The following is a 13,774-nucleotide window of genomic DNA, read 5'->3' on the forward strand; positions in this document are numbered from 1 at the left end:
AATAAAACAAATACACCACATTTTCATTATCCATTCATCTATTGCTAAATATCTTGGCTGCTTCTGTAACTTGGCTACTGTAAATCATGCTGCTATATAGCTTTGTTTTTAAATAACTATAAACACACAATTCCTCATTTCATGGAGCGTAAGTAAAACTAATCTTGGAAGCATTTTTTTTTTGGTGTGGTAAGTTTAGGCTTTTAAGAATCTGGGTCTATACATATACTAATAGGCCATATTATAAATGTATTCTGATATCTCAAAATATTCAAAATCAAAAATCAATTAATAAAGTAAACACTTGAGTAAATGAAGCTTTATATATACCTTAAATTTCTAAGTTCCTATTAATGACTATCTTTTGATCTGAATGAATTCTAATCATATAACATCGAATTCTAATCATATAACAGACCTAGCTAACAACAGTAATTGGGATTAACTTCTCCATGTCCGTCTGTTTGCTGTGCTTCCTTTACAACACTACTTTTCATTTTTTAAAAAAAAGTCCATTCTGTGTGCCACTGGCTCTACTCTCATAGGTACACACCCCTTAAACAAGTAATAATTTCCTAGGATGAAAATTAATTTCTTTAATTTCCTGTAAAATTTGAAGGCCAGGACACTTACTGAGCAATAAAATAATTCAGGAAAACATTATGATAATTCTCTCTAGGGAAATTAGAAAAGTCACAGCATGGACCCAAGAGACTCCCCATAGAGAAAATTATGTCCTGATAATTCCTAGATGTATTGTTATCAGTTATTTAATACACAAGCCAGTATTAATTACAATATTTAACACCATTAATAAGGTTTTCATTATCAAACTCATCTCTTCTTGCTGATTTTCGCTTTGTTTACTTAAGCAAATTAGTATATATTTTTGTTATTAAATTTCTCCATGATTTAAAAGTAACAAAACTTCGAAATGCCCTTCAACATTTAGCATACATACTCAAACTGTTTTTTTCTTTTTATCTTTAAATAGGAATTACTCACCTCCAAACTATTCAAGCCAAAATATCCTGACAGTATCTAACAAATCTATATTATCTTCTACACACCTTACTGAAAACCAAAAAAGACAAAACCCAGCATGCCTAATTATTTGCACTTCTTCCCTTTTGAAAATTTATCTCCCTATTTCAAAAGGGAACTATTTCTAGAAACACCTAAATGTAAGATAGCAACATCGTTTAAACTGCTATTAATCACTGTAACTAGCTTTTTATCAAATAAAGGAAGAAATTCACTGTAGCATAGGAAAATGAGTGACCAAATAAAATCAAATACATAAACATTTCTAAGACCTTGGCATGTATAGCATTTAATCATCATTAATTTTATTACCCAGCATTATTAATTACTACATTCCAATGTCACCAAACTGACACACTCTCCTAGGTTATCATAAGATAATGACAGACTCTCCCATCTCCCTCACTTCCCATGAAAACCACCAGCTACATGTAATAAAGTTAAATATGGGAGAAAAGACCTTTTACTGAGACAGATACTGATAAAGACAGTTTTGACAATTTACTCATTTATCCCACAAATATTAATAAAGGGTTTAACAATAAACACACATCCATTATTTATTCTGCACTTTTAAGTTCTATGCAGAGAAGTAAACTACATTGATGTGTTAGAAAATAGTATATATTATTTTAGACTGGCTGACATTTACAAAGATTAAAAGACAAAAACCAAATTCCACTATTATGTCTAATGTGCCAATAAAAAAAGAAACAGGAGACCTGATGAAATTAAAATTTTGTAGACGTAACAAATTTTGAGTACAAGTTTGTCCCATTCTATATCTGGAATATAACTGTACTTAACAAGTGGTGCTGGGTATAGTGGCACAGCCTATGTAATTCTAGATACTTTGGAGGCAGAGATGGATCTCAAGTTTGAGGCCAGCCTGGGCACCTTGGTGAGACCTGTCTAAAAATAAAAAGATCTGGGTACATGGCTTCGTGGCAAAATGCTCCTGGGTCCAGTTACCAGTAGTGGGGCAAAAAAGTCTTAATTTTTAAAATATTTTCAATTTTTTTAAATTAAATGATTCATTGTTTATATACCTGGACTTTCCTGTAATACAAAAAGAAAACAAGGTGGAAAAAATGTCTTAAGGAAGGTATGAGCTTGATGTTTATGGAAAGCAAAAAACACACTGCAGCTGGAGGGTGGTGAGCAAGGAAGACAGTAATAAGGAAAGAAGTTAAGATGTAATTTCTGACAGAACCACACGGAGGTTTCACAGCAGCAGCTAGGAGTTTGGTTTTGAAGCAAAGAAACTCTGTTGTGTGTTCTGAGACATCCCTTACAAAGGCAACTCATGGTACTGTGTGGAGAAAGAACTGGGAGAGAGGACCAGCAGAGTAAGACGAAGCTGGGAAACTGAACACAAGATAACAGACCTGGCCTGAGGAGTTACAGCAAGATGCCAAGGACAGACAGAAGGAATCAAGGTATGATCTTGAGGTCAAGAGACCCGAGTCAAGACATTGAATATTAATACTAAAGGACAGAGAGAAATCAAGAATGATTCAGATTTCTGGCTTGAGCATCTGGAAGGATGGATAGACAGTGATACCATTTACTGAAATAAACAAGGCTCTGGAAGCAGCAGTTTAGGCGGATGGTAGGTAAAAATGTGAGAAAGCAAATAATGTGATATGGAAAAAGCAATAGGTGGAGAAATCTGTGGACCATGATAATTATTGGCAACCTTTTGTCATCATCATCACTATCATTAATAACATTTAACATGCTGACTACATGCCAAGCAAAATACAGAAATAAAGCTCCATATCAACTGTAAAAAAAAATAACAACTATTATTCTTTGTATTTGTTGATGAGAAAACTGAGACATTAGTTGTGCAGTAACTTACCCTCTGTCACATTACCAAGAAGTGGGAAGCCTATACTGGACCCCACGCAAACAAACTTCAGTGCTTATGCTCTAAACCACTGCGCTAGATAGAATCCTGTTTGCTTCCGGTTCCTCTGCATATTCTTCACCAAAATGCTGATGCTCCACCGGGTATCACCCTCAGCTTGCTTTCTCATTGTGCTCACTCACACTGGGAATATTTTGTTTTCATTGCTACCCCATTCAATGGTTTTGAAGATTAGTGTAGCATTTAACTAGTTCCAGGTATTCACCTCACCCCCAAATGGATACCCTAACACAACTCCACTAGAGACTCCTTCTATTCCTTTGTCCTCCCCTAATACTTAATGTGACTGAATTATCAAAATTCCCAAATTTGGGAAGTATTTGGTTAATGAATAGTAAGAAAGCTATGTGAAACATGGCCCTAGTTGTATGACAAGATCATAGAATTCACATGCTAAAAATATAAAGGAAAATAAAATGTATAGGTATCCTAAATGTAAGAACACCACCACTGACTTCTAATAAACCAATGCATAAATTCAGTTTTGCTCTTCAGATCACATGAAAAGTTAGACTCTTATCCAGAAAGGTTCCACCACTGCAGATGTGCCTGAAACTCTGTATTTGAAGTTATAATGACAGCTAGCTTGTGAGTCACATGAAAATTATTGGTCTCCTTTAATAATATATCATTTTGGTCACAAAGAGAATACCAAGACTATTTACTTTATTCACCAAGTAAATATATAGCTCTAAAAGACTTTGGATTATTCTCAAATATCAAATTCACCCTCAAACACCAGAGATTTCATCATTGCGATTATTAAGACTATATTTCAAGCTTTTAACTCAGTTCCAAATAAAGTTGGAAAGCTGGTTTGATTAATGTCAGCTTCATCTTTGGCCACAATCACTCTGAAAGAACTGTTCCAAGTAGAACTCCAAGACAACCGATAAGAAAATCCTTACTGTCTTCTCATTCTTTTCAAAAATCACTTAAATTTCTCAAGGTTCTTCCTTTAATATGAGACCTCTCACTCTTACACATGTAAATGCCATCAATCCAAATTCCAAGATACTTTAAGTATTTTGAAATCATTAATCATGTGATAGCCTTTTTAGTACGCTCATTGCCATACTTTTTCCTAAAATAATGCTAAAGAAACTGAAAGTCACATAATACAACACAATATAATTTACCAATATTTAGGTGAAGAGGCAGAAATTAACTTTCAATTAGAGCTTAATTATCTACTCAACAAGCACATGCAAATTACCATTATCTATCATTCACTCATATAATAAGCACACTAGTATAAGGAACCACCCATAATCATTTTTCCCCCACAGGAACCTTTTTGTTTTTTAATCTTTCAAATTATGCATTTCCTTTACTATGATATTTCCCCTAGAGTCTCTTTCATAAAGCCACTTTTGTAAGAAATATACATTCTAATGAACCATTAGTGGCTATATTTCTTTGAATACCACCTGAGACCATCACCTTACCACCCTAGATTTAGAGATAAAAGAAAGCATGCTGTAATCAAGATGTGGCTGAATCTGAGCCCCAAGTAGGAAAGAGCAAGATGACCACATGATGCAGATCTTCTGAGTTACATTCTTAAAATGCAGAATTCATCCTAGGATAAGAACCCAGAAGGAATCGGGTAAAGACTATAAGAAGATGTATATTTAAGCAAAGTAACTCACTGCATTATAGAGAATAGAGCAGAAATGGTAAATGGAAATGAGGAAATCAGTTACAACACTGCAGCAATAATCCAGCCATCAACTGACAATAATCTGGGTCCAATCAATATAGAGAGAATTAGCAGATTCAATATCTATTAGAGGGTATAAATCAAGAGAATATGGAAATTACCTAAACATGAAGGATCAGATCCCTTGTCTCTAGGTTAGACAACTAGATGGATGGTTGTAATAATCACAAACCAAAGTGCAATCTTGGGCAGAATAGAATAAATTTTACTTTGAAGACAAATTTTGAGGTTATAATTATATATATATATATATATATATATATATATATATATATATATATATATATATATATAAGAAATGAGGTAATAAGATTGGCAGGAAGCATTTGAGGAGCTTTATAAGACTTAAAGAATTTCTGGCTGGCAATCAGACAGCTGGGTCGAATCCAAATACCACCAGTTATTAGCTCTGTGACCATGGGCAAGTTAGTCCATACTTGAGGCTCAGTCTCCTCATTTGTAAGATGTGAAAAATAATGCCTTACAAGTTGCCTGTTAGAATTAGATGAGACAGTGAATTTGAAGTGTCAAGCACAGGGAAGGTGCTGTGCAAGTACTCAGTAGTCAGCAGGTACTGGTAGTAGCAGCAGTTTTACTACCTAGGATGAAGACATTAGGACTGAGCATAGTGATCAAGTTTTCAACTAATATGAGGGACAATCAGGTCAGAAGATAATAGTAATAAGTGTTCTTTAATTGGACAGCACAAGCCTCAAAATTGCAGTTCCCCATCCTTGTAGTAGTGGCCTGGAAGAGGCACTGTGGATGGAGAAGCTTGCTGTTGCTAATTCCCAACCCAGGGGTATATAGGTATGGAAGAATAACTGACCTCCGCTTGAGAGGCTTACAGGGGAAATGGTGTTGTAGGGGGATAGAGGTGGGTTCTAGTTAAACCATGGTGGTGGGGAAGTTCAACATGAAAGGAAGGATGGGGTGGGTTGTTACACATGTAATGAAAGAGAAATCTTAAAATATTTACATATTTTAATATTTAAAAGGTGATCTTTGAAGACAAAAGGATGGCATGATTTGAAACCAAGGTATTTATTCAACATGTATTTACTGAACGGCTACTATGTATACCATTCTGGGATTCAGGGATAGATCTTATACTCTAAAAAAAGATAATGGGCAAAATAAAAAGTTATAAGCATTTTTTTCCCATTGTGTGGAAAAAGAAATAGCACAGGGAAGGCATTCTAGGTGGGAAGGATGATTCGATTTTCTCTTGGTGAAAAATCGAAGGATGATTCAATTTTCACCAAGTGAAAAAAGAAGGTGATGTTTAAATATACACTTGAAGAAGATGAGTGAGCAAGCTGATGGGATAATGCCAGAAGGCTTTAAACAAAACACAGTTTGACTGAAATTTTATAAGGGTCATTGACTACCGTGATGGAAACGATGGACAGGGAAGGAAGGGCACAAGGGTAGAAGCAAAGAGACCAATTAGGAAGCTACTGAAATACAGCAGATAAAAATTAAAGTAACCTTCAACTAGGTGATAGCAACAGAGGAGGTAATCAACAGCCTCGGGTATCCACTAAACTCAATATGAGATGAGAGAAACAGGAGGAAGTCAGGGATAGCTCTAGAGTTTTGGCCTCAGGAACAGAACAGGAAGGATGGACTTGCCACTCACTCAGAGAAGACAAGGGGTAGCACAGTTTGGGGGGAAATATTTAGAGTTCAATTTTATACACATTAGGGTTAAGGTAGGCAAGTCTGATGTCAAGTAGGCAACTGGGTATTGAGCTTGAAAGAGACCAAGGTCCAGGTCAAGCTGACTTTGAGAGTCTCCAGAACAATCATGAGACTGGAAGAGATCAGCAAGTAAGGAACACAGATAGAAAGTCCAAGAACAAGTCCTGGGGCACACCACTGTTAAGAAGCTCTACAGAATGAGGAAAATCAGCAAAGGAGGGCCAAAATGTCAAGAAGAAAACAAGATCCCCAGAAGCCAGATAAAGAAATGGTTTCAAGAAGAGTACAATTCATCTGATAGTAAGATGAAGACTGAAAATGCCTTGTGCCCAGTAGAAGGTGGTAATCTCAGTGGAGAACAGAGATGGGATCTGGGGCCTCTAGGAGGGTTGGCCTTTGAGAGCCATGTGCTTAGATCATCTGATAGCAACTAAGGGAGACTACATGAGTAAAGATATTGGAAGGAGGATGTGGAAGTTCTTTTCTAATAGCTTCAGTGCTTTCAGCGAAATAGAAATATGGTTATCAGCTGACAGTGAAGTTGGCAAGGACACTTTGAGACTTTAAGAAGATTTGAGAGAGGAGCATGGGGAGTCATAGGACTAAGGACATGATTGCTGAGAAGCATCACACCTTAGTTAAGATTCATGGCCATCAATTTAAACTACAATTTTCTTTCCTCAAAACAGCTACTGCTCATTCTCTTGCACCTGCATCAATGAAGATTGAACTGTTATAAGAATTTACCTATATTTTTATAAAGACTTTCAAATACAGAAGCTCTATGAAATGACTTATGGCAAAGTACCTTTTTAAAATTGGTTTATTAAAAGAAGTTAAATAATCCTTATTGCCCAAAGAATAATCTGGAAGATAAACTTCAGAGGAACGTAACAGAGATCATATGCAAAAATCTTATCTATTGGATAGAGTCCATGGGGTCTGTCTTCTTTCTGGCCCCAAATAAACCTTGATGACTTCCCTGAACATGCTTCAAGGTAGACTTTATCTCCTGTCTTTATGCTCACTTCACAGATATGCAAAATCATAAACCAAAGGTGTTTTGCACTGCCGTGAAACTTAAAGAATGGTGAGTCTACTTTACCTTAGTCAGAAAACTAAGATTCTAATCCTTTCTAAGCTGTAAAAACAAAATACCTTCCCTCCCCCACCCACCTGCAGATCTCTGTTGTCTTCCCTCTTTCATGGGCAAAGTGTGTATTATCAAATTTACCAAAATAAAATAAAAATCCATAACCTAAGCCCCTAAGTATTATTACAATCTTCCGAGAAATTCATAGAATTGCACTCTGGTAATAATTGTTTTATATTTAACTTCATCATAAAGTGAAAGCACCATATAGCCTGCTTCATGCAATAAGCACAAATCAAAATACTCAATGTTTTAACTTGTAATGTATTTTAAATTTCCATTGTCTTACAGTAAAAAGTAAATGTTTTGTTATTTCTCCATCAGCATCTATTATACAAGTCTAAATTTTTTAAAAAGTAGAAATAGCCGAAATGTATTGTTCCACAATAGCATAAAAGGAAAGAAAATATTGAGAACAAGAATCTTGTCAAAATATCCTTTTGGTACCCTCTTCATTAGAAGTATTCAAAGGAGGAAGAAAGCTAGGGAGGATGGCCAATAGGAAAACAATTTCCCCCAAGTTCAAGAGAATGAAAGTAATACAAAAAAACAATTAAGGACACATGAATTTCACATTCTGTAACTTAAAGAGGAATTCATACCATACTGAAAATGAGACCACATATTATACATCATGGGGTTAGATTATTCATCTCAAAACAAGAAAAAGAAAGGATATGCTGAGAATATACATCACTCATCATTATAACAGGGAGTTGCTACTTGACACTTAGAAAGCCTACTTTCTTAGTTTTCTGTTTGTGTCCAGACTTACATTAGCATTACAAAAGTGAAAGAAGTCACTGGGCTAACCATATGTTGCCACATCACCCCCATTACTCAGGCCAATGGTGTGGAACAAAACAAAAGGAGGTTGTCAACCTGGAGCAGAGGCTGTCCTTTCCCAGTCTTGTAAAATAATGCCACTGAGAGCAGAAACATTTTTCAAAGACTTAATAAGCAATAACGCCCGTAAGCTCCTGTCAGGTAATCTATCTTTCTTTCACTGTCTCACACCATCAGTCTGAAGGCAGAGCGGGGTAGGGTGGGAGGGGGTGAAGGTGTTCTCCCTTCCCCCACTTACCACAAGGCAGCTAGAGCCTGGGATGACACTTGCCTGTTTCCAACAGGGAAAGAGGTCCCCCCACACAGGAGCAGCAGCAGGAGGTAGAAAAGAAAGGAACAGTGTGAAAAGAAATGCAGAACCATGTCTATAATTTTGAAATTTATACCGTGGGGCAGCCTAGTCTCATAAGAAAACAATTACTTTCATTTTTGCCTCCTACTGCCACTTCGACCTTTCCTGGTTGGCAAGTCAGTAGGAGGCAAAAATGAAAGTACCTTTTTTTTTTTTCTTTGATACAGGACTGTTCAAAACTGTGGGTTTCAAAATCAACATGAACTACCTAATTTTTAGAGGTGTTCTTTTATTGTCTTCATTAGAAACAATATAGTACAACAGTGTGCATATGTGTATAAGACTGGCACCAAGATAATGTCTATATCTACTGGATAAAGGTTATGATAAACTTGATAATAAAATTTATGACCATTAACCAAAGCACAGGTAGTCAATTTAAGAAAAACAGTCTTCTTAAAATTAAAATATTGGACTTAACTTTAAGGTAAAAAGTCTCAAGTCAGGGAATTCAGGTTGGTATAACAAAGAAAAGGAACCTAAAAGTACAAGTAAAGATGTTATTTAAAAATGTTAATTTTAAGGACTTCCTGGTTAGTTTCAATTATGTGTTCTTATTGAGTCCTTGCTACATGTGAGAAATGTAGGTAGCATAGGGCAGACAGTCTTTTCCCTCACGAATTTTTTAACCTAATACAAGAGGTAAGGAAAATGCCCATTAGAAAAAAAAAATTACAAAAAGGTGTCAAAAGTACCAGGAAAGAGATGCAAAGAATAACCAAGTATCCAAGGGAAGAAAGCACATTCAGATCAAGATAAAGCCTCATGGCAGAAGTGTCATTTTAGACGGTCCTTGAGAGATGCACAGGATTTCAAAAACTGGAGGAAAGTGCAAAATGAGAAACATCACAGAAGCAGAAAAGGTAGCTTTTTTGTAGGGAGTGTTTTCTGAAGTGTACTTCTGGGAGAAGTCAATAGATACATTAAAAGAAATGGACTCCATAGATCATACTGGAAACCACTACACCCTATATCACTCTCTTCAAAATTCCCAATGCATATGTGTACAGGAAGGTTTCGAACAGGTACTGCCATAAGCAACTGTTTACCCCCAACCTCCCAACCTATTTGTCTACAGATCTCATTTGAAACAACATCTTATCAATTCCTCAAACACCTTCAGAAATACCATCTGAGCAAAACGAGGACAAGGCCAGGAGAGTATATCTGAGACCTACTACAGAATGCCTTTAACACCAAGCTGAAAAACAGTCTTTATGAAAAAGAACAATAAAAATGATGTGCTAGCCCCGCACAGGGATGTTAATTTTAAACATATCGTTACATACTGAGCTTTATGACAGGCATTAATAACAAATGGTAAATTTCAATAGTGTATATACATTTGTTACTGAAATATTCTTTCCATTTTACAAAAAACAAGGAACTACTTAAAAAGAGAAATAAATTATTACTATTGACAGAGAAAAACAATAATAGAAGTTGTGGGCAAGGTAGATCAGCCACCAAAGCAAAAGCAGGTTAAAAAAGGATAGCAGGCACCCCAGACAGTCTCATTTTTTCCCCTTTCCCCTCCCCAGGCCTACTAGCCACACTTAAGGCCTATACATCATTCAAATAAAGGTAAAAGATAAAGCTGCTCTTTGGTTTCCATATGTACATGGGAAGCAAGTATGACAATACATTTTAAAGCAAATAATTCTTACAAAAATTTAGAAATTCAAAATTAGCATTTTGGGCTACTTCCTAAGGTAAATGTACCATCTTATTGTTCACACATATTTAATACAGATAGGTATGCATACGCCCACTTAAATTGAATAAATTACCTGTGGTTGAAACTGAGGAACAGGTGGCCCTTGCATTCCTTGTGATTGCTCATCCATTGTCTGAAGCAATAGAAATTTCAGAACTCTGGGGAAAAAAAAGTGTAAAGTTGAAACTTACATAATGTAAGCATTACCAATTCATGTTAATCATATGCCTGACACAAGCATTCAAATGACAGATTCGCATGATACTTCAAAAATTAAGAGACCCTGTGCTCTCATTTCTGCCATTTGCTAATCCAAGCTGCTTAGCTCACGCAAATATTTAGTCTCAACCACATCTGCTTCTCTCAAGTAGTATTGTTTACAAAATATTCTCTTCTGCAGTCCACTAAGGTGATACATCTATAAGTAGATCTATGACACTTCTTTTTACCCTACACATTATTACAATATCATGCTAAGCTTCTTATAATCATGCTAATATCTGATATCCCTAATAAGGCAATTTATATTCTAAAAACATTAGGTTTAAACTTACAAGGCCAATCTTCATATGATTTCTATGTATACTTTATGTATACATTTTATGTATACTTTTATAATTATAAACAAACATTCACCCATTAATTCATTAAACCTATGCTAAAGACCAATGGTATGTCAAGTACCTCCCCAAAACAATCAAACCTGCCAGATGAGGTGGCACATGCCTGTAATCCCAACAACTCAGGAGCCTGCGGCAGGAGGATAGCGAGTTCAAAGTCATCCTCAACAACCACAAGGCACTAAGGAACTTCAGCAAGACCTTGTCTCTAAATAAAATAGGACTGGGAATGTGGCTTGCATCCTCAAGTTCAATCCCTGGTACCAAAAAGAAAAAATTTTCACTTTCAATCTACTGATTATTCACATCTTTTTCCTCATTATTTCCCGTTTTATATTTTTAATACTGCTACATATTGTGAATTGTTCTCAATTTTCTAATTACTGTTAGTAACCAATTTCTGTATTTTGACCTTTTGTTTTCCCACTGTCTTAGTTCAAGTAGCTTATTCAATTGATTCTTGCCTTACTGCAATGGCAAGAACCTTCAGTACAATAAATAGAAGACATCTTTTTGTCCCTCATCTTGGGGCAAAAGTATTCAATCTTCTACCATTAAGTATAATTTTGGCTTCCATTTTTCATCGATGCCCTGATTCAAAAGGTTGACAATTCCCTTCTATTCTCCAAAAGACTAGATTTTTGTCAAATGGTTGTTTCTGCTGAGAGGCATAAGGTTTTCTACCTTACTTTGTTAAAATTTTTAATTATGTTGATTCGTTTTTGAACGTTAAATCAGTATGTTTTTTGAAATTATTTCATTCGCAGGAAAATGTATAGAACTTGAAACCACTGTGTTCAGCAAAATAAGCAAGCTCTGAAGATTAAGGGTCATATGTTTTCTTCCGTTTGTGGGCACCAGAGAGGAAAAAAGAAAAGGTGGGGGTGATCATATGAAAAGCCAAGGGTAATCAACAGAATAGAGGAAAGGGACAAGGAAATGGGAGAAAGAAAGGGGGGTAAGTGATGTGGAAGGATACAGGGAAAATTATATTGTTATACATTGTAAATATACTAATACGCAACAATAAAAACTATAGAGGAAAAAACATTCGTTTTGGGAATGAACTCTTTGGGTATGACAAAGGTTTCTTGGTCAAAGACTTCAGGGAAATAAATATTACCGGTTGTATGAATCTCTTAGAGACAGTAAATATACTGAAGAATTCAAGCAGACCTGTAATTTTTTTATATATATTTTTAGTTGTTGCTGTAAGTAAATAAAATAGAGGTCTACATGGTGCTGACAATCAAACCCAGTTTCTCACACACGTGAGGCAAGTGCTCTACTGCTGAGCCATAGCCCCAGCCCTGCAATTTTTATTAACATTTAACTAATGAAATACATTGTGTAACATTAAGTATTCCACAACTTGATACCAGGAACACAAAATTCTGTGCTATATCTGTGTGGTTTTAGCATACCTACTAATATTTGACAATGGCTACACAGAAATTATGAAAAGCTAAAGAAAAAGAAATGTAGAACACAAAGAAACCTAAAGTGATATAACCTAACTATTCACGTAACAGAAATAATTTCAATAGCATCCTGGACAGAAGGTCAAAGAGCTTCTGCTTAGAAAATAAAAATCTGCATAAAATTCTCATGCTGAATGTAAACTAATGAATAAAAATAACAAAACTGTGTAATACTTAAAATGGTTCCATGTGCACTGTATTCTTAATGCTATTTAATCCTACATAAATGAAGTAAAAATACATTTTAATATGTAAAATACTTTAAATATCTATTACCTCCTAGGTTATAAATTTTATGTTTCAGGGACCTATGTCTATAGGTATATTTCCAATGACTGGCATATATAGTTGGCTAAATGGATATTTGTTTCATGAATGCATACATGCCTTTCACAAAAACAATTCTTGCTACGAAGTATGAAGTCAATGACATAAAAACCATCATCAAGTTCAACGAAGTTCAAATTCACCAAATCTTCAAGCAAAAAAAAAAAAAAGGCTGCCTTGAGAAGGTGCTGCCTGCCATAAGTTTTAAATAATAAACAGGAAAAGTTAACGATGCATGGATAACCTGTGGAAGACAGGATTCTAGAAAGAGCACAAAGAACTCTAAAGCATAGCACAATATCATAAGTAATTTCAAATTATAGTTCGTGGCTGGTGGAGAATTAGCAGTAAAAATATTGCAGTAAAAACAAACAGGTGTCAGTTCATGAAAAAAAATTATGTTTATCCAGTTGATATAAGGGAGCTAATGCTAGGTTTTAAAAAACTGAGAAAGTTGACTTTATGAAAGATAATAGTGAGACAGAGGATAGAGGACGCAACTGAAAGCAAGGAAACGTAACAAGCTACAGCAACAGTTCTTTCTAATGGGCCAGTGAGGACCATCACACCAAGGTTCTCCGGTTCGTTCTCCATAGCTTTCAACACAACCAAATAGCCCACTTGCCAAAATGTACTATGATCCACATCCCCCTAGCCTTCCCTCTGTAATACATCTATTCCAAGTTCCCTTTTCTATCTGAAGCTCATACGTGTTTAAGTGTTCTAAGACTTTAATCTCCCCCCCCACACACACACTCTATACCCTCTCCTCAAACCATCCAATTTCAGGGCTTTTCCATACTATTCATATTTAATTACTCTGAAACATACATCTTTACCATAAGTATCTGTACTAAGCTCTCAGTTACAAATG

At 35.5% G+C, this 13,774-nt stretch overlaps 1 protein-coding gene across 2 annotated transcripts in view; it reads right to left on the reverse strand.

Annotated features, from left to right (window-relative positions):
* The window catches only part of Nek7 (NIMA related kinase 7), a 134,715-nt gene that overhangs the window by 63,784 nt on the left and 57,157 nt on the right, over positions 1-13,774 (reverse strand). For both annotated transcript variants that reach the window (XM_071600199.1, XM_027945680.2), the window contains exon 2: positions 10,546-10,630. In XM_071600199.1, the coding sequence (XP_071456300.1) occupies positions 10,546-10,602 (57 nt within the window). In that variant the 5' untranslated portion in view covers positions 10,603-10,630. The remainder of the gene's footprint in view (positions 1-10,545; positions 10,631-13,774) is intronic.

Source organism: Marmota flaviventris, chromosome 12, assembly GCF_047511675.1.
Source record: "Marmota flaviventris isolate mMarFla1 chromosome 12, mMarFla1.hap1, whole genome shotgun sequence".
Lineage (NCBI taxonomy): Eukaryota > Metazoa > Chordata > Mammalia > Rodentia > Sciuridae > Marmota > Marmota flaviventris.